At 54.3% G+C, this 19,151-nt stretch overlaps 5 protein-coding genes across 5 annotated transcripts; 3 read left to right on the top strand and 2 right to left on the bottom strand.

Moving 5' to 3' along the window:
• Window positions 1-1,233: 1,233 nt before the first annotated feature.
• Window positions 1,234-2,877, top strand: BDZ83DRAFT_715945 (uncharacterized protein; the record flags this gene model as incomplete). Its single annotated transcript, XM_060511798.1, has 4 exons — window positions 1,234-1,359; window positions 1,411-1,555; window positions 1,607-1,759; window positions 1,808-2,877. 4 exons carry the CDS (start codon window positions 1,234-1,236, stop codon window positions 2,875-2,877), a joined length of 1,494 nt encoding a protein of 497 aa, XP_060370207.1.
• A 397-nt stretch (window positions 2,878-3,274) lies between these two features.
• On the bottom strand, window positions 3,275-4,651 carry BDZ83DRAFT_603270 (uncharacterized protein). Its single transcript, XM_060507218.1, has 3 exons — window positions 4,086-4,651; window positions 3,919-3,990; window positions 3,275-3,813 (listed from the first exon to the last, which is right to left on the bottom strand). The coding sequence occupies exons 1-3, from the start codon at window positions 4,306-4,308 to the stop codon at window positions 3,683-3,685; spliced, it is 426 nt and encodes a 141-aa protein (XP_060370206.1). The 5' UTR covers window positions 4,309-4,651; the 3' UTR covers window positions 3,275-3,682.
• A 6,469-nt stretch (window positions 4,652-11,120) lies between these two features.
• Window positions 11,121-13,856, top strand: BDZ83DRAFT_424822 (uncharacterized protein). The gene is made up of 3 exons (XM_060503006.1): window positions 11,121-11,432; window positions 11,894-12,007; window positions 12,072-13,856. Exons 1-3 carry the CDS (start codon window positions 11,318-11,320, stop codon window positions 13,520-13,522), a joined length of 1,680 nt encoding a protein of 559 aa, XP_060370205.1. The 5' UTR covers window positions 11,121-11,317; the 3' UTR covers window positions 13,523-13,856.
• Window positions 13,857-14,304: 448 nt separating this feature from the next.
• BDZ83DRAFT_424802 (mitochondrial carrier domain-containing protein) lies at window positions 14,305-16,087 on the top strand. The gene is made up of 3 exons (XM_060503005.1): window positions 14,305-14,620; window positions 14,788-15,538; window positions 15,598-16,087. The coding sequence occupies exons 1-3, from the start codon at window positions 14,421-14,423 to the stop codon at window positions 15,826-15,828; spliced, it is 1,182 nt and encodes a 393-aa protein (XP_060370204.1). The 5' UTR covers window positions 14,305-14,420; the 3' UTR covers window positions 15,829-16,087.
• Window positions 16,088-17,402: 1,315 nt separating this feature from the next.
• Window positions 17,403-18,591, bottom strand: BDZ83DRAFT_424783 (PX domain-containing protein). Its single transcript, XM_060503004.1, has 3 exons — window positions 18,294-18,591; window positions 17,777-18,098; window positions 17,403-17,659 (listed from the first exon to the last, which is right to left on the bottom strand). Exons 1-3 carry the CDS (start codon window positions 18,369-18,371, stop codon window positions 17,631-17,633), a joined length of 429 nt encoding a protein of 142 aa, XP_060370203.1. The 5' UTR covers window positions 18,372-18,591; the 3' UTR covers window positions 17,403-17,630.
• Between the last annotated feature and the right edge of the window lie 560 nt (window positions 18,592-19,151).

Raw genomic sequence — 19,151 nt, 5'->3', positions numbered from 1 at the left:
GCGATACCCCCAGTCCGACCTCCGTCGACAAGTTGGGTCGCCGAAACCCAAAATCCGAGGCGAGTCAACGCGCACGCCGCCCTTCCGACCACGTTGCCCTCACTAGATTACTGACGCCTTGTCAATTGGATTAGAAAACAAAGAGACCTTATGCCGAAACGTAATGATATACGGACACTGCCGATACGAGAACACCGGTTGCGCCTTCAACCACGACCAGAATCGATCGAACTCGGTCCAAAATAGTCCCGGAGGACAGAGTAACCAGTCTGATTTGTAGGTCACAGTCCAGATCCGTTTCGCTATCGTGACCGGGTTCCATGGCCCAACGATCCGTCCAAAATGCTCGAGAACTGCCAATATCCGCTATCGAGACCTGATGCTCTTCTGCTGGAGGAAAAGGAGGCGCCTCGGTTGTAGAGGCCTTGGAGTGAGACCAGCAGCGCTGCCAGACTCCGGCGATACGTGTGCCAGGCGAGCCTTGTGCCGGACTGAATTTCTCGACATTGAGACCTACGTCGAATAGAAAGAGGAGTTGGGCCGCTTAATAGCAGTCCTGGATGAAGCCCCGCCGATCGGCTCAGGCCTACATTGCGATATGCAGCAAGAACCTCGTGGACTTCTGACTAGTAACCTTATGGTCAATATGGACCAATGCTGTTGGTCGGAAAACTGTGAATAAGAGTTGGGCAGCGCCATGGAAGATGAGATGTAGACCACTAACTTGTAAAGCGAGTATTGACGATGGCGGGAAACAATCAAACTTACTTACAAGCATCAATAGTACAAAGCTAACATATGGATTTTAATAGCGCGAGAAAGGCTCTCAATGTCGACTCGCCTTCATTCACACCTGCCGGTCTGCCCTCGATGGCATCACCGAGTGCAAATACGATAGGGGGCTCTTCAAAAAAATCGACATTTTCCTCCCAGGCTGCGAGTGCAGCCGTTTTTACTCCCAGAGGAGCAGGCTGTACGTCTTCAGTCGCATTCTACCATGGACTATCTCATCTAATGTCTTCACAGCTGCGACGCCAGCCGCCGCTCCCGATGGCGAAACTGCGTCGACAGTGTTTAACCCTGCTACATTTCGAGAATTCACTCCATCAAACTTTGAGCTGAGTACTGGTGTATGGATGGCTATGCCTCACAAATTATTCGAGACTAACGTCGAAGCAGATTACTGCCAATGGCTCAGCTTCTGAGACAGGGCTCTCATTTGACCCCTTTGCTATGCCAAATGTTGCCCAGCCCTTACCGGCCACACCTTTCAACCCTTATGCCGATGATCCTACCGGACTCGCTGGCTCAGGGGCCTACTTCCAACATCAAAATGCTTACACAGCCCCGCTTCAACCGGTGAGAGGACGCGTATCAGATGTTGCCCATGTCAAAACTGACGTCTGGTAGCTCCAATACCATCTGTACGCACCCGTTGGGCCGTATAGAGATGATTTAATGCCGTTTCAGAGGCAAATTCACGACTTCTTCCTACCTGAGAAGCTGCGCGAGGATATGCAACGCAAGTCCGAGGCCTTACAGCAGGTTATGCCGAGTAAGCTATGCAATAAACAACAGGTGCTACAAATGTCTAATGCTGTTATAGACTCGACACTACCTCCATTAGACAACTACTACTCCCTTGTTCCCCTTGACACCAGTCATCGGAAGAGTTCCAGCGTTTTCGGTTACACTACATGGGTGTACAAGGCTACATCCTCGAAGAACGGCAAAACATATTGCCTCAGACGGCTCGAGGGTACGTTCTACAGCAATGCCTTTCCTCGAAGTTACTAACGCAGAACAGGTTACCGACTAACCAACGAGCAAGCTATTCGCTCTGTCAAGGAGTGGCGAAGGCTCAACAACGGCAACGTGGTGGGCATTCACGACGCCTTCACCACTCGAGCTTTTGGCGACAGTTCCCTGTTCTTCGTACAAGATTATCATCCCCTCTCTAAAACACTCGCCGAACTTCACTTTTCTCAATCGGCTTCCACCCACGGCACCCGCTTCAGCGCCAAGAACCCCATAGCCGAAAGCGTCCTATGGGGCTATATTTCCCAGATAGCCAATGCTTTGAAGGCTGTCCACACATTGAACCTGGCCGCGAGATGCCTTGATATGAGCAAGGTCATTGTGACGGACAAGAATCGCATCCGGCTTAGTGCCTGCTCCATTTTGGATGTTGTTCAGTTCGACAATCGTCGCCCAGTTCAGGAGCTGCAGCAAGAGGACTTGATTCAATTCGGGAAACTCATTTTATCACTGGCTACTAACACGCCGCCGAGCCAGCTCACGAACCTCAAAGGGTCGATGGAACAGATGAGCAGGGTTTACTCGAAAGAAATCACGGATACCGTCTTGTGGCTTCTGACTCCCTCCCAGGTTGGTGCCACGCCCAAGGGTATAGAAGAATTTGTCCGGGGCATCGCAGTCCATATGGTTGCCACGCTGGATGCCAGCTTGCAGGAAGCGGACGCCCTGAAGTCGGACCTGTTCCGCGAACTAGAAAACGGCCGCATTGTGCGCCTCATGGCCAAGCTTGGTGCCGTCAACGAACGGCAAGAATTCGACGGCGACAGGAACTGGTCAGAAAACGGCGAGCGATACATGCTCAAACTATTCCGGGACTACGTGTTCCACCAGGTCGACGCGAACGGAAACCCCGTGGTGGACATGGGCCACATTATCCGATGCCTAAATAGGTTGGATGCCGGCAGCGATGATCGGATCTGTCTTACGAGTCGAGACGAGCAGACGAGCTTTGTCGTCAGCTATAAGGAGCTGAAGAAGCAGCTCGGCAACGCTTTCGGGGAGCTTCTCAAGGCAGGGAAACAGACGTCGAACCGAGGGTTCCAAGGCACCTCTCACTAGAACGGGGAGGGTTGGAAATACCACGGTTACGAAAAAGATGGAGATCACGGTCACGAAGGGGAAGGGAACGAGGGTTCGACTTGGTTGGATTGCAATGCACGGGGCTGCGTTTCAAACGATGCGAGAAACCACTACGGAGTGTGACGACTTACCCCGCGTTGGTTTAAGACGTTGGACTACGGATGATCGAACGGTTGGAACGGCGCGTGAGATGACGGGGTGGACGCATTTGGTTCACTCGCTTACTCGCCAGGTTCGAACTTATAAGAGGAGCGTATAGGAGCCTTCGGAGTGAGCGAAGAAGGAACAGAGAAAGGAGAGTGAGCGGTCTCGCTGACTGTGGAGGATTCAGTTAGATGGAAGAGTACGAATGCGGGCAAAGAACAGTAACGAAATAAATCTCTTTTTCATTCATGTTTTTTTTCGTATATCATGGCGTGAGGCAGACGTCGTTATGATGGTTACGCCATACCTTTCCCATCACCCCCCCATTTCTCGTTTTTTTTTCTATCTGAGGAATTTTTGATATACCACCATCATCATATTCCCGTCCTCCTGCTGATGTATGCTGCATTCCTACGACACGCAAGAAGCATCGGTATCTCGAATTTGCCATACATCCAGCCCAAGTCGCGCATCGCCGTCACAGCCCCTCTCCATCTCGCAGAGCACATAAAGCCGTGCTTTGTCAATGAGTGTCGCTGGATGGGCCCCCCTTCCCTGCTCTCCCTCAAACACAGCTAGGATATCAAGTCGAACTCATCCCCCCGACTCCTCCTCCCTCACCCCTTCCCTTTGAGTTCATTCATTCCTCCTCGGGCTGCGCAAACGGGTTCGCTATGGGCTCGCTTCCGTCGACGGGGCTGACGAGGACGAGGAGGGTTCCGCGGGCGACGATGAGGCCTAGGGATCGGGTCGTTTCGTTTCCTTCTTCGTCTGTTCGTTGGTTCTCGTTAGCCGCGGAAACACATCTGGGAGGACGCTACCCCTTCCTGTTCTGCACCAAGCATGGAACAAGGGCAGGCCAAGGCAGACACGTACCTCTCATGACTTCCTGGACCTCATCCAGCACCAGGTTCATCAGCGCATCGTATCCCTTCAAGGTTCCGGTGACTGTAGTGGTTTCCCCCCTAACGTTAGCGAACTGACACCACACAAACTCCTGGAAAGGGGGGGGGAGGACGGAAAGACAAGAAAAGAAAACGCACCTTCGCGCCCGCCGTTGAACTTGACAGTAATCTGCTTGTCCATATACTTTGACAAGTCGAGGATGTTCTCCTTCTTGGGCCTCTCGCGGTCGCCGCCCGAGCCCTGGGCACCGCCTCGATCACCGCCGCCGCCGCGACCTCCTCCTCCCCTTCCGCCGCGGTAGTTTCCTCCTCCTCCGCCTCCGCCGCGGCCGCCGCCTCTGTGTGAGCCTCTATCCGCCATTGCGCCGCCTGGTTATGTCGTGTCGTGTCGGCTGTCTGTTTGTGGGAGGGGGTAGCTGGGTCTTGCCGGTATCGTGGAGATGTGCAATGCGCCGTCTATTTCGAAAAATGTCCCTCTAAATTCAGTTGGGGTTCCGCTGTGTTCGACAAGACCTTCTGTCGCGGGGTGACGTCGTCGAAGGCGTTGTTGTTTTTTTGGGGCCTGGGATGTTGGCCAGAAAGGCTAGGGTGAGGTTCGGTGGGAAAATGAGCTTGAGCTTGGTCCGGGCTTCTTCCATGGTGGGGCGGGTTCTGGTGCGTCCTTTCCCATCCCCTCCCCCCCCCCTCCCCGCCGCTCAGAGGCCCGGGCTCCGTGATTGGCGGGGCGCGGGCTTTGCGTTCGATTGAACGTGGAGGACGGGACGGGAATATTTGAGGTACGGAACCTTCACCGAGGTTACCTTACACTGCTCACCAAGAAGAAGTTCCAGGAACTTGCGAATTGCGATCGCAGAGGATGAAGTTATTGTCTTCTTCACAATCAAGTATTTCTGCATCAAGTCTACAGGTCTGATTTCCGAGAATCGTCACAGAGCCAAATGAAATATATTTACAAGCCCCTAGTAGTCTGTAGTAATATTGCTTCAACATTTCACATAGCTATTATTTTCTCAAAGCATCCATCATTTTGAGTTATTGTTTCCAGCGATTCTGGGTCTCCCGCCTGCGATCGCTCGACGCAACTTGCTTACCATTCACCAACACTTACTCGGCGCTCAGCAAGTCCTCGAAGAACGCTTCTTGTGCGGGTAGCTCGTCTCGCTAGGGCGCCGTCGCAAGACAACACCAAGAGGACATCTCGGAATGTCAGTTATTTCAGCATCCGGACTGAAAGAGACATGCCGAATTCGGGTACTCCGTAATGACAAAGAACAAACATCGATCATTCGACTACGGCCGCGTAGCCGTATTACCGAGAAAATAAAGTTTCGGTAACGGGGAGAAAATACTGCTGCCTATCCGCGTACTTGCACCGCAAAAAAAAGTTCCAATAACCATCACCGTGAACCAGTGAAGGAACAGAAGATCTCATTTCGGTTTTTTGTTTCTTCCTGGGATCGGCGAACAGGTCGATGACTTTGCAGCAACGACGCGCAACGGTCGAGTCGAAACGTCTTGGCGATGATGAAGCCAGGGCGCGTCGTTGTTGAAATACGACTACGGGCTAGCTCGCCCCGTGTAAGTGACGACACACCTTTATTTATGAACCGCGGTACTCTGTATACCAAGGCTCATGGAACCGGTAAACTAGGCTGTGCAGCTTCTTCTCTTTCGTCTTGATTAATTTGAACGAAGCCGGGGGAGGAGATGGAATCATTCAGCCGGGGTTGGGAGGTTGGGAAATGTACTGTGTAGGTGAGCGATATACTTCGTCCTGGCTCGCGTGAGTAGTGGAAGTTCCTGTAAGAGAAGTAATCCTGGCGCGTGTTCCGTTGGTGATTTCCAAAATGTCTTGGCGCTGCCCTCTGCGCCACCCTCGATGATATTGATGGGCACCGAGAGCACCCCCAAAAGAGCGGGAAACAGCGCATCATTACGCCGCTACATTAGATCTTTAGGTCAAGCCCACAAAGTGGGAATCGGGGATCACAGAGTTGGTTGGCGAATCCCGAGGTTGTTGGAATTGCGCCCCTACTATTCAATTCGTCCCTCCTTCTCCGGACATTTGGCCGGCCTTCTCTTGCAGATTGGGGGGCCACGTACCGTGGTTACGAAGCCTTGTCCGCCCTTCTGACCACCCTGCCTCCCTGCAAAGTCCCTGTGATGTAGATGCAGGTTGAGCAGTGCCAAAGTGAGAGGATCTCGGGATTAACGGGCTGCGAAGAACGTTTCCATATTGACTCAACCAACTTGAGAGGAGTGGTGTATACTCAATTGTTGAAGTATGTGTGACACTGAGGTGTGCCCCCTTCCCCAGTCTTCAAGGGCGAAAGGGAAACCAAACCGATCTGCGAAAGCGAGCGAGCGGAGAGGGGCCGCTGGCCAGTGGCAACTGCTGCTCGATTTAATTCCAAAACATTGACAGGCCCAAAAATAAGGTAGTTGTTTTGCCCATCAGTGTCGGAGCGAGTTACATCCCAGCTGGTCGTCCGTCCCTGGAATCTCTGCACGTGCATCGCGTGGGAAGGAGGGGGCAGCGCGGTAAGTGGTTCATGCCACATGGGAGAGATGGGGGCTGCTAAGTCGGGAAACGTTTGACTTGGTTTGGTTTTATAACGACTTGAAGTGATGTTTGAGGGTGAGGCAGGAGATCAACCATGTCATGTGCGATTAGACATAATTAGAAGCGTTGTGGGCAGATGAGACTGCGGTTGACGATGATATCACTCATTGGCCTTTTAGAGTTGTTTTGCGCGGGCTCCCGAGTGCCGGGCGGCGAGCGATGCATATTCGCACCTAGTCCGGGACTTCAGAGGCATGCAAGGTATGTAGGTAGGTACTTGAGCACTTGAGCGGGGTGCGAAAGTCATGTTTCTGTGATGCTGAGGGTCCGCTTGAGTCGCCCCGAAACAAGACGGGGTTGGCTTGTTGGACAGGCATCCTGGGTGGTGAGGATGAAGGGAGTTTATAGATTGGCGATACTTTGGGTCCTCGACCTCAAGTCTTGGGTAACGTCGGTACCTTTTCCCATGGTGCATAGAGCGGCAAAGGCGTAGGTTTCTCGAGTAGGTAGTGCGTTCCTCGCGTTCCGCTCCGTCCGAAAGGGATCAAAGCTTCCCAATCGTCGGGTCTCCGTGTTTCCTCTCTATCCCACCCACCGTCGTCCCTTGTCTGGATTTCTGTTTAGCATTAGCATTTTCTTTCTAGAAAGGTTCCATCTACGGATGGGCTGCCTACTTACCTGTGCTGGGTACTGCATACCTCGTACGGCTGGAGGGGGGATGCCCGCGGTGCCATGGCCCCGGGCGCGCAAATTGACCAGCGGGCGCGCGGGTTCCCTCTGTCTAGTTCGTCTTTGGTAACGTCATACCTTGCTAAGGACTAAGAGGGCCTTGCTCCGCCCCTCCACCCCGTCCGCCGTCGAATTATGGCAGGCTTGTTCCCTTAGGCAAGGTAGCGACTCGCTTGCCGGTTGTCTGTCAAGTGCTGTGCGTGCGCCGCGGGCGTCACGTCGCGCGGTGTAAGTCGGGACACACCAGGGTAGGACGGCAATCCAGAAAGATGGGATGTTTTAACGAGACGTGCCGGTTCGCCGGGGGCGGGAAGTATTGGATGCTAGGCACGAGGTCAGGGTCAGATCACAGATGCAATGCAACGGAAAAGAAAGGGGTGGTTGTTGTTGTTATTGTTGTTATCGTCGTCGTCAGTGGTGCGTCGTGCCTCTTCTTGTCTCGTTCCTGTGTCTTGTTTCTTGTCGTTCTCGTTTATGTTCCTTTTCTGCACGGAGTAGGATGTCGCTGTCAGGATTCTCTGCAGGTGGTGTTCCTAGAGAGGTGAGAGGTACCTAATGGAAGGTGCCTTCTCTCCTCTCAGTGTCCCGGCAAGGTAGTTGGGCAGGTGAGGATCTACGGTGCGCTCCTCCCTCTGAGATTCTCACCCGGCAGCCCATTTTTCCGACCGAGTCTCATGTTCAGCGCGGGCGGTGTCTCAAGCTTGTTAGTCGCCTGTCCATCCATCCATCCATTCCTCCTTGGACAAGTCACTTTGTCATTCATCGATCACTCTACAGTAGTCTCGAGTCTCTCACAGTCGCAGACTGACAGTCTCACCCAGATGGGCCCCCCTTCTTCCCGCCCGTTACTCCTCTCCTCTCGAAACACTCAAAGCCGACTGGCCGGTTGGCTCCTCCATTTCCCCAGTTTCCAGGCTGTGCACTGCACCAGGCTGGAGCCGGCTCTTTTGGGCCCAAGGACCATGGACCTTGATTGAGAGAAGCAGGCAGCTTGCTCCCTGCTCGTATTAATTGTGTTCGGCGTCCAATATCCTGCATCGACCATCTCCCGGCATCAAGAAGCTCTTCTAACTCTATGTCGCGGGCCGATGATAGGCACCTCGGTCTCAAAAGTCAGGTCCCCCTTTTTTTTTTTGCTTAAATTTTGCGAATCAAACCTTGCCGCTTTGCCGACCCCTTGGAGGCATCATTTGCTTCTTAGCTTAGTTATTATTCTCCCCGAACCCGACACTCTCGGCTCCCAGAGCCGGACTGTTCAGCTTCCAAGCCTTCATAGGGCTGCCGGTCTTACATAAGGAAACCGACGACAAGCGGGAAACGGCCTGCTTTTTTGTTCAATCTTACCTCATAATAGTCGCTCGATTGCTTTATACGACATCTCTGCGCCGGGTCCCAGCGCCACCCCCGTACACAGTTCGCCGTCATCCATTTTGAAATTTCCCACTTTGCTCGTATAGGACAAGCTGCGTTTATCGACGGGTCAAGAACCAAGGAACTCAAGAGGCAATTAAAGAACGGCGGGGAGAAGGAAGAAGAAGAAGAAAAAAATTCGAAAAAAGGACTCACCAAGAAAAAACCGCATCGCTGGGGACTCCCTATTACGCCGTCTTACATGAGCTGAAGTTCTGAGCCGCTGGGACTTCACAAGCAAAGGCACACAGGATAGCTTCTGCTGCTTCTTCTTCAACGGACAGAGACGGACAGAGACAGACGGCCTGTCTCTGCACACAGCCCCAGGTCCAGTCCAGTCCAAACCAGCCTGGTGGTGTGGCCCCCACCAGAATTGCTTGGTTGTCGATTGTGTTGCTCTTTTGGGGCTTTTGGGTGGTGATTTTCGCGTGTTTGGGGGACCGGGGCGGGCTGCGTTTCTGAGAGCTGGCGCCGGCGCAACCCCAGTCCACACCACGCATCATCACCACATTCCGCTGCCTTGGCTTGGCGTTTTTTCAGGTAACCTCAACTCACTCTATCTCACCTGCCTCAAGGTAACCACAGCCCTTATTACGGATACATAGTTCGGATTTCAGTCGGGTATCTCTCGATTGATCTATCGCCTGCCCACCTCATCCTGTCTTGCACCTTTCATGCCATGCTAGGAGCTGCTGTAGCTTTCTGCCTACTTCCCGGCAGCCGTTGGCTCTACGTTGCTTCCCGCTCAAGTTCCACCAATCCTCCTCATCTCAATCTCACTTACACACGCCTCGTGCCTCGTGCCTCACGCATGACGCCTCACACCTCACACCTCACACTTTACGCCCAAGAGGGGGACCCTGCCCTGGCCTGGCCCTCCCTCCTTGCCTTGCCTTGCCTCTCTCTCACTTATCCATCCACTCGCTCACTAACGCTCTCTATCTGAACCTTACACAGTACTCCGTACTGAGTCCAGTCCTTTTTAGACTCTCCGTACTTGGGAAAACTGAGGTGTCCTCGGGTTCCGTCAGTCCAAGCTTTTTAGGCTCCCTCCCTTCCCGACGAACGAAAAAAGAAGGACGCCGGGTCCCCTCTCCCACCCCCGGCCCCATCCGTTTAGTGGAACTCCCCTCCGCCCTTGCTGCGCATCTTTGCCTTCCATTGCGGTCCTGCACTGCATTTTCCCAGCCGTCCACCGTCACACACACACACACTCTCTCTCTCTTTCTCTCACTCACATACCTTCCTTCCACACTTCCACACGCCTCGCCTCGCGCTGGGCTACCTTACCGCTCACCTCCTTACACTAGCATCCCATTCCGCCTGTCCTCTTTCTCACTCTCACTCTCACTCATTTACCTGGGTACTCACTCTCATACCTGCATACACACATACACTCGCCCGCCCGACTCATACGGATGCCGCCCCTCTCCCCCCCCCCCCCCGTCGCGAAAAAAAGGGAACACACTCTTCAAAACTCCCGTTCCGTCGTGTCTCTCCTAGTTCCTAAAGGCTCAACCCGGGTCTCACATCCAGAGGTACGGTACTCCTTCTCACTCTCTCTATTTCACTCACCTCACTTTCATACCGACACACGACATAACCAATTTGGGACTTTGCGGCTTTGCGGTGGGAACTCGGCACCTGCTTGCCCCTGTCATTGGGCAATTGGCCCGTAAACTCGCCTCTGTAGCTGCACCCACCGTCCGCTCTTCTTTCCCTCTTCTCTCCTCCTCTCCCCGTCCCGTCCTTTAAGCAGTACGTCCCATCTCCATCACTCTCACTTACCAACCTTGCCTTACTCTTCATATCTTCTCATTCGCACCCACGGCACGAGCACATACTTGCTTGAGTGGTCTTTCTCTCTCATCCCATCCCATCCCATCTACCTGCCCACCCGCCCTCTACCTACCTACCTGTGCTTGTAAGTACCTTACCTACCTTACGTTACGTTGAGGTACCCAAGTTTCCTTGTCTCGCCTTACCTTAAGGTAAGGTAAAGTACCTTACGCCTATTTCCTACAAGTACCTTGCCTTACTCCTCCTCCCGAGTTCCGCCCCAGTTCCCAGCCAGCCCCCGTCCTGTGGCCCCGACCACGTCCCCCGTTTCCCCCCGTACAAATCCTGAACGAAACCCCGATTCCAACCCTCCTCCTCTCCCCCCGTCTTTTCTTGGCTCTCCGGCCTCGTTCACACTCCTCCCCCCCTCGATCAACAAAATCTCTCGTTCCTCTTTCGTTTGAAAGCTTGCTTGCTCCATCCCAAGCCCCTCCAACTCTCATCTGTTCTGTTACCTGAGGCATTCCTCCCTCACTTCACTGGGGCCCTGTCTGCTGGGTTGCCACCACCTCAAAAGGTGCTGCTTCGCCATGAACTAACCAACTCCTAGATTTCAGGATCCCTCTTATTACGCCCCGGGGCCCTTTGGCCTTCACACACACACACACACACACACACACACACACAAACACACATACTTTACACCACTCCACCCAAATCACCACTCGTCTCACACACGCATCCGACTTTTTGTTTTTGCAATTAATCTTGCTCTAGAGGGAAGAAACAAAGGGCCACAACGAGAAAGGGTGAAAAAAGAGAAGAAGAAGAAAAGACACCTTGCTCTCGCGGGATCCTCCCGTCTGTTGCCCGCGGTGACAATCTCACCATGGCGCACGCCCAGGATTCCCAAGAGCCCCATAAACGGAAACGGGACGCAGACGACGGCGGCGCTCAGCCAGCTCATTCTGATCGCATTCCCCAGCCTCCTCCGCCTCAGTCAGGTATGTGTGGTGCGCCAGTGTGTGTGTGATCCAAGAGTCGAAGTCTTCAGCAAGAAAATCAAATCCAAAAAAAAGAGAGCAAGAGAGCAAGCATGTCGCGATGCGCTGAAGGACTATGAGCCGTCAATCTCTTCCTTCAACTGCATCTCGTCGTTGTCGTCGTCGCGCCCGGAGGCAATCGAGGTTAGACTCGCCATTGATCCCTCGCCCCGGCCTGCCTGCCAGCGCCGCCCGCACCTTGTTTTCTACCTCTTCATTGTTTCCCCAAACTTCATCCCTCCTGTCTCCATCTTCGTCTCTACTCCAGCTCAGGCTTCCTCTCCATCTGCATCGCGCTTGTTCCAAGCCCCTTGGCAATGCTTAATTGTCCTGTGCCATGGAATCCTACCCCATAGGCCATACCCGCTTGCGCTGCATCTCATCTCGTCCCATGAACTAGTACTAATTGTCAACTCAAAAAGGCAATGCATCCATTATCAACTACCTATCCAAAGCCAGTGCTGGCAGACTCCAGCTCATTCAGGGAGAACCTGACACATTCTCGGATGTGCTTGGTTTATTAAATCAGTACGAAGGTACGGGTTTCCCCCTTAAACTTCTTCGTGTGTGTTATGAAATATCATGCTCAACGGTCAATAGGGGTTCTCAATAGACATGAGAGTCTCGCGGCAAACTTGGGCGCCAAGCTCACCGGGCCCCGTCTTTTGAAAGCTATGGAGGGAGCTTTTGAAGGTCCCATCATCACCAACCCACCGCCTCCATATGGCGCGGCACCCGTGAGCTGGCTGGATATTGTCACCTTTGCCAAGACAAATCCTGAGAAATTTATTCTCACCACCGGACACGACGGCGAGCGGACATGTCAATTTTACCTGAACGGCATTCAGACCCAGATTCTCGAAGATGACTGGCGGCTCATTATTAACGGTGCCTTGGACAGGTTCTCAGTCGTGTCCACGGCTCCCCTGGAAGAGGATGAGACGGCCGAGGTCGCGACACTGGAAATTGTGGAGCAGCGACTACAGGTTCTCATCAAGAAAGCCGATGAGATCGCCAAGAGGGCACGACAGCTCAACTACCATTTGAGCGGCCGCAGAGCCGGAATCAACTCGCGCCATGGCGGGCAGCAAGGAAGCAGCTCGGCGTTCCAGTCCGTCAACCACTCCAGAGGCCACGTTGCCCACGGAGCTGGATACGACCTTCACGCAGACCTGCTCCAGCAGTTTCTGTCGTCTTCCCAGGCCTACCCCCCTCGGGTGCCCTCCAGCGCCGGCCTCGAGCAGGCCCATTCGACGGGCCAACACACACCGCCCGCGACAAATCCTCATCCGCACTCACTACCCCTGCAGGGACGTCCAGTTGTCGTGCATGCGCCGCCGGTCATGCCACAGAGAGATCCGTCGTATGACCCGTCGTCGCCGCACCGGGCCATCATCACCGCAAGGATAGAAAAGTTGAATAAGGGAGACCAGATTTGGCCGCCGTGCGACCGCTGCCGCAGGCTCAAGTCGCCGTGCATCAAGCACCTGACGGCCTGCCAGGGCTGTACGAAGAAGCACGCCAAGTGCGGGTGGAAAACGATTACCGAAGAAGAGATTGTCTGGCTCAGCCGCGAGGCCAGCAGCAGCGCCGACGAAGCGCCGCACGTAGAACCGAGCCCGGTTCAGCCGGCGCCGGTGAGGACTTTACGATATGATCCAACGCAGGACGACGGCCGATCTCACGAGCCGCCGCCGCAGCCGCAGCCGCCTACGTCGTCTTCCGCCAATCTTATGCCGGGAGGAGGAGACGTCTCTCGACCGGCTAGCAGAGGTCAGCCGGACCATCGCCAGCGGTCGCCGTTAGACGCTGGATCTCGAAGCAGGACGAGCAGCTTCATGGACGTGGAGCATGAACCACCCCCGCCGATGAACCACAAGCCCTGGATGCCGGAGCCGCACCCGCACCGCGGGGAGCAGCAGCATCAGAACCAACTGCCCAGTCTGAAGAACGACCACATGCTGCTCAGCCACATGGCGTCGGCTGCGACTGCGGCCGCTGATGCGCGGGATGCTACCTCAACCCCGGCGAGCAGCATGGTTGGACGATGATCTAGGTAGCCAGCAAACGACACCATTTGCGGCAGATGGCTTATTCATACATGAAACGGGGCCGCTCTAGCAGCACCGCCATGCTCTTTATTCAGAGGGATAGGAGGGGCAACAGGATTCGAAAAGAGCGTACCTAGTGTGTGTTTGTGTGTGCAATGTGTGTAGTGCGTATAGTGCGTATGTGCGAGTGCATTGCGAGGTGCGAACCAAGGAAACGAAGGCAAAAAATGATATAAATTAATAATGATATACAGTAAGCTCACTGCAGTGCTGTGTCAAATTACTTAGTGGTGACGTGTAGCTGGCTTACTTTTGTTCGTGGTGGTATTTGGATATCTACACATTAGGTAAGCACTGGACCTCAAGCCGTGAGGTAAGGGAATGTGAGGTGAGGTACCTTTAGCAGGGGACAGCTGCTTTGACGAATGACAGCGACTGGAAAGCCACATGAAGCACAGGCCACATACTCACAGTGGTGACAGCCGGCACGCCGGGTAAAGTGGATCGCACAGATTGAAATCTGAGCGTGGCGCGTCGTTCCATCCATATCTCAGCACGCTAAGCAAATCTATGGTGGACGGGGATAAGAAAAAAAAGTTGCCCAGCTCCTATCCTACCTTAGATTCCCGTCATCAAGGACGAGCCGCTCCCTCACCTCCAACCTAACCTCCCGCGACATGATTTCGACGTAACGGTCCCCCTTCGATATCAACAACCCTCACCACTTTCTTTTAACATCCCACTATCCAAAGTTCGCCACATGGAACATTGAGCACCTCTTACGTCTTATAATCGACTTTTCGTCTTCCTACTAGCCGAAGCTACCCTGCCAAAGCAGTTAGAATCGCCTTATCCCCCGGAATCGCCACACACTTTCTTCCTCCTCTCTACCGCCTGAATGGCTCACGCTCCCGCATCAGCCGAATTCATGTCTGCAACAGGCGACCGGCCGGCTGCGCGCCGCGCCCCGGATACGACTTCGTACCCGACGTCCCGCGAGACGGGTGATATCATCCCCGACACAAAACAGAACCCGGCCGTGGGGGGTGAGAAGGAATCACCATTCGCAAAGTCATGGGTACACTTTGTTGCTGGAGGGTACGTCTGAAACATTTCTGTTCTTCTCTTTCCTCGTTCCTATGCTCCATCCATTGCCTTTTTCGTTGGCGAAAAAAGGGTTGGAAGGGGGTTCTTGGGATGGGACGAAATTTTGCGAAAGGGGGTTGCACCAGAGGAAGCTAACAAGACTTCTTCGACCCTTATAGAGTCGGAGGCATGACGGCCGCAACACTCACAGCACCACTCGACGTCCTCAAGACCCGCCTCCAATCCGACTTTTACCAAGCACAGCTCCGCGCCTCCCACGCCGCCCGCGCCCAGGCTGTCGGCACCCTCTCCCCTTACCGCGCCGCCCTCTTCCACCTCCGCGAGACCTTCCAGATCCTGGGGTCTGTCTACAAGATCGAGGGCCCCCGCGCGCTCTTCAAGGGCCTCGGTCCGAACCTCATTGGCGTCATCCCCGCGAGGAGCATAAACTTTTACACCTACGGCAACGGCAAGCGCCTTATTGCGGAATACGTTAATGGCGGCGAGGAAGGGGCGGGCGTTCACCTCGCGGCGGGCGTGCTGGCCGGTGTGACGACGAGCACGGCGACGAACCCCATCTGGCTCGTAAAGACGCGTCTGCAGCTCGACAAGAACGTGGCGGAGAAGAGCGGCGGCGTGCAGCAGAGGCAGTACCGCAACAGCTGGGACTGCATCAAGCAGGTGCTGCGGACCGAGGGCGTCCGGGGCATGTACAAGGGCATGAGCGCGAGTTACCTCGGCGTGGCGGAGAGCACGCTGCAGTGGGTGCTGTACGAGAACCTCAAGAACAGGCTGGCGGCGCGCGAGGAGCGCATTGTCGCGAGCGGAAGGGAAAAGACGTTCTGGGACCGGACGGTGGATTGGATGGGAAATGCGGGTGCTGCTGGCGGCGCCAAGTTGGTTGCTGCCATTCTTGCCTACCCTCACGAGGTATGATTTACACGCCCTACGGTACTCTCTTCGGTGTACTCACTGACACTACCTGACAGGTCGCGCGAACAAGACTACGACAGGCGCCCCTGGCCAACGGACAGCTCAAGTACACGGGTCTCTGGCAGTGCTTCCGTGTCGTCTGGATCGAGGAGGGCTTCATGGGCCTGTACGGCGGTCTCACGCCGCACCTGATGCGCACCGTCCCCAGCGCGGCCATCATGTTTGGCATGTACGAGGGCATACTGCGCCTCTTTGGCGCCTCCAGCAAGGCAAACGCGAGCTTGTAAGAAGTCTCGTCATGCCCTGCTGATGGGGATATTCCCAAACAACGACCACCAACAACACCAAAACGAGTTCTCTCTACACGCCAGCGACGATGATACCAGACCTGCCCGAACTCCTCTTTGGATGTAACAATCTATTGTACTATAATACACATAAACACAACAACCCTCACGAACAAAACGATCGACGCAAAAGAACCATCGCAGCTCTGGGAAACAAACGGAACGGATTGGATTCAACGGATCAAGGGACGAAGGGCTTTCCGACGATTCTCTTCTCATCCCCCTCTTTTGACAGCCATTTACAAAAGCTTGGAGGAGGCTCTTCATGTACGATATGAGGTGAAGCGAAACGAAACTCTAGACTTGCTTGGCTCTGAAAGGAAAGGGAGGAAAGACCTCCTCTTTCGACCCAGCATCTGGTAAGGAGGGGTCGGGCTCTATTCACGGAAGGCGTGATTCACCCTCGCGGATTTCACCTCACTGTTTAAAACTGCATTATTTGGGGGCGGGGGCATCAGATGGCGTTCCGAGGGATTAAGGGAGAAAATTCTCCCCGATTGTATAAAAAAGAGTCAAGAAAAAAAACCTTACACCTCCACCGTGCCACAAGAACGAGGATGAGGTTTATTTCACTAAATGGCAGATGGCAGACATCTGTGTATCATGGTGTAAAAAACCATGAGCAAAAAGAACGACCCGTTACGTTGCGTTTACGATATGTGCCATGTGATTGTGAAGTATATCGAGACATCGCCATAGAAGCATTGACTTGACTATGGAGTTTTTTCTAGCAAAGGGAAGATTTCACCTGCCACTTCTTCACGGCCTCTTCTAGACAAAGACCCAGACCCAGGTCTGATGTTGGAAACAACCTTTCCAGATCTCAAAAGCTCGGTAATTTGATGCGAGAGAGCTTTCGTTTCTCCCCCCCCCAACTGGAAAAATTGAAACTGCCTAGTAAGTAAGTAGTACCCTAGAGCTCGCCGCTTTTTCCATGTTTTTTTTTTTTTTTATCTCGGCAAATTGTACAGAAAACCAGACTCCTCCTCCCGCTGTCAGGTACCCTAAAAAGAAGGAAGTAAACAATTTTTTCTCCTTTCTAGGGACACCATAAGCTTAGTTAATTACGCGGAGATGAGTTTGTCGCATAACAGCCTCTTCACCACTCGTACACGTATACTCAGTCACTTACTGGGAAACATTTCAACAGTCATGATTCTCAAATTTTTCTTCATTTTTTTTTTTTGCTTGATCACGCCCAGCCAGCCGCTCCCTCCTCCTCCTCCTCCTCCTCCTCCTCCTCCTCCTCTTCCTCCTCCTCTTCCTCCTCCTATATCGAGGAGATAAGCAACGCTGATGCTGTCCGCCTCGGCGGGGGTTTCGTGCTCGGCGCAAAGAAAAAAAAAGGGGGGGGGGGGGAGGGGAAGAATTTCAAGCTTGCAAGAAGTGGAAAGTTGAACGTCAACAGGCAGTAAACACTACACTACGATGAGGAAGAAACTAGAAGAAGAAAAAAAAGAGAAGAAAACCCGCACACCCAATGGCCGTAGACATTGACTGACCCCCCATTTGCTTTTATGCCCCCCTTCAATTTTGTCCAAACCACACACACCCGCACACGTCCCTAGCTTCCAAGCAACCCTCAGGCGTTAAATGGGGTTTCTTCATTCATAAGAGATGGAGCTCTTTGCCGTCAGCCCTTCTTCGAGCTGCGTGTCGATGCGATGGTGCTTGGGCGGCCTCTTGCGCAGTTTATTCGGTGATCGCGAAACGGACGAGGAGAAGCTGACGCGGAGCTTCAGTCACCACGCGTTACGGTCCCAGTTAGGGTCTATTCCCAAATCTTGTCAGTTCATGCTTTCCATGCCTCGATATCGGTGCAATTCCCTCCCAATAGCCAAGCACAACATAGGACCGAGGAATGATAAGCCCGAAAGTCAGCCCTCACCTTGAACAAAAGCGGCCAAGACCTTGCTGCCCGTCTGCAGAAGCGGGTGTCCGACGACGATGCGCAAGAACTTTTCGAGACCCGCGCGGCGGCCCTCGATCACGTCGTCGCTGAAGCGGTTCGTAAACACCTTTCCCGGCAAGGGCGGGATGGTGACGCGGGCGCTCTCGCGCTCGAGGATGTCGCGGAAGTACTCAAAGTCGGAGTAGCGGCGGCGCACGCTCGAGGCGCGGAGCTTGAAGGCGGGGATGTTGGTGCGGCAGACAATCTCGTAGTCGGTGTACATGCTGCGGCCCATGCCGTGGGTTCTGGGGTTGCGGACCTAGAGGGGGGTCGGAGGTTTGTTAGATTGTGTGAACTGGATCCCTTGCTTTTTGGGCGCATGCGACAATGGCCGGGCAGGCGGGCTGTTGGAAGGGGGAAAAGAGGGCATAGAAGAGGGATTATCGTGACAGGCTAGAGAGAGGACGGAAGGGGTGCACTGCCGCTGTTGGCAAGCTCGCTGGATGTTTCTCACCTCGATCTCGAGAAAGTTCTCAGGCGGGCCGTAGATTTCGTCAAAAGACTGTTGTCGGTTATCCGGCATGGCCTGCATGATGGGCCGGTGGAAGCGCGGCGAGGCCTGGCTGCCCGCCTGTGATCCGGTCGGGGAGGTGGGAGAAGTGGGCTCAGCGCTGGGAGCGCGAGCGGTGTTCTGGCTTCCGGGATCCGTTTTGGCGGCTTTGTCCTCGGCGGGAAGAGGGGAGTTGCGGTCGGCGAGGCGGGTATTTGTTTCTCACGTTCTTTCGCGCGAGGGGTGGGCGGGTGAGAGGGCGTGGAGTCGGTTGTCGAGGCAAGGTATGCGCAAGCGCGATATCGGGTTCGGTGGGAACGGTTGTTCTCTTCTGTGCTGACTGCTGTTCGGGACTCCCTGCTCCTCCTCTTTCTCTGTGGCGGCTGTCTGCTACGAATCGGCGAGACTTGTTGTGTGACTAGGACATTGGTTCCGAGGCGAGGTGATGTGAGGTGAAGTTGGGTTGTTCGTTGTGGGAAAAAATGTCGAGGTGGGAGGCAGGTGGGGGAATCAAGTCGGGTGCGAAGTGCGGCCGATTACGACCAAAAAAGGGTGGCAGCAAGCAAGCAGTGCGCCGTGGTTTACCTTGGTCCTGTCACCTTACTGTAGCTGGTGGAATTGCGGGGGAGCGATATGACGAACGCCAGTCCCGGCCGCTGCCGCAACAGACCGGTTTGCTTGATTATTGGGAGGAGGCTGAGCCGATGCGCCGTCTGAGGGTACGAGGTGGGGGCACCTCCTCGTAACTGTGAGCGGTACGGACAGCGGTACGGAGTAGCGCTGCCCAATTGAGCAGGTGGGGGGTGCCTTGTGGACCGGGAG

This window comes from Colletotrichum acutatum (assembly GCF_030867785.1).
Source record: "Colletotrichum acutatum strain CBS 112980 chromosome Unknown BDZ83scaffold_8, whole genome shotgun sequence".
Classification (NCBI taxonomy): domain Eukaryota; kingdom Fungi; phylum Ascomycota; class Sordariomycetes; order Glomerellales; family Glomerellaceae; genus Colletotrichum; species Colletotrichum acutatum.
The sequence above is the reverse complement of the archived record's forward strand: the minus strand, read 5'-3'. Positions and strand labels throughout refer to the sequence as shown.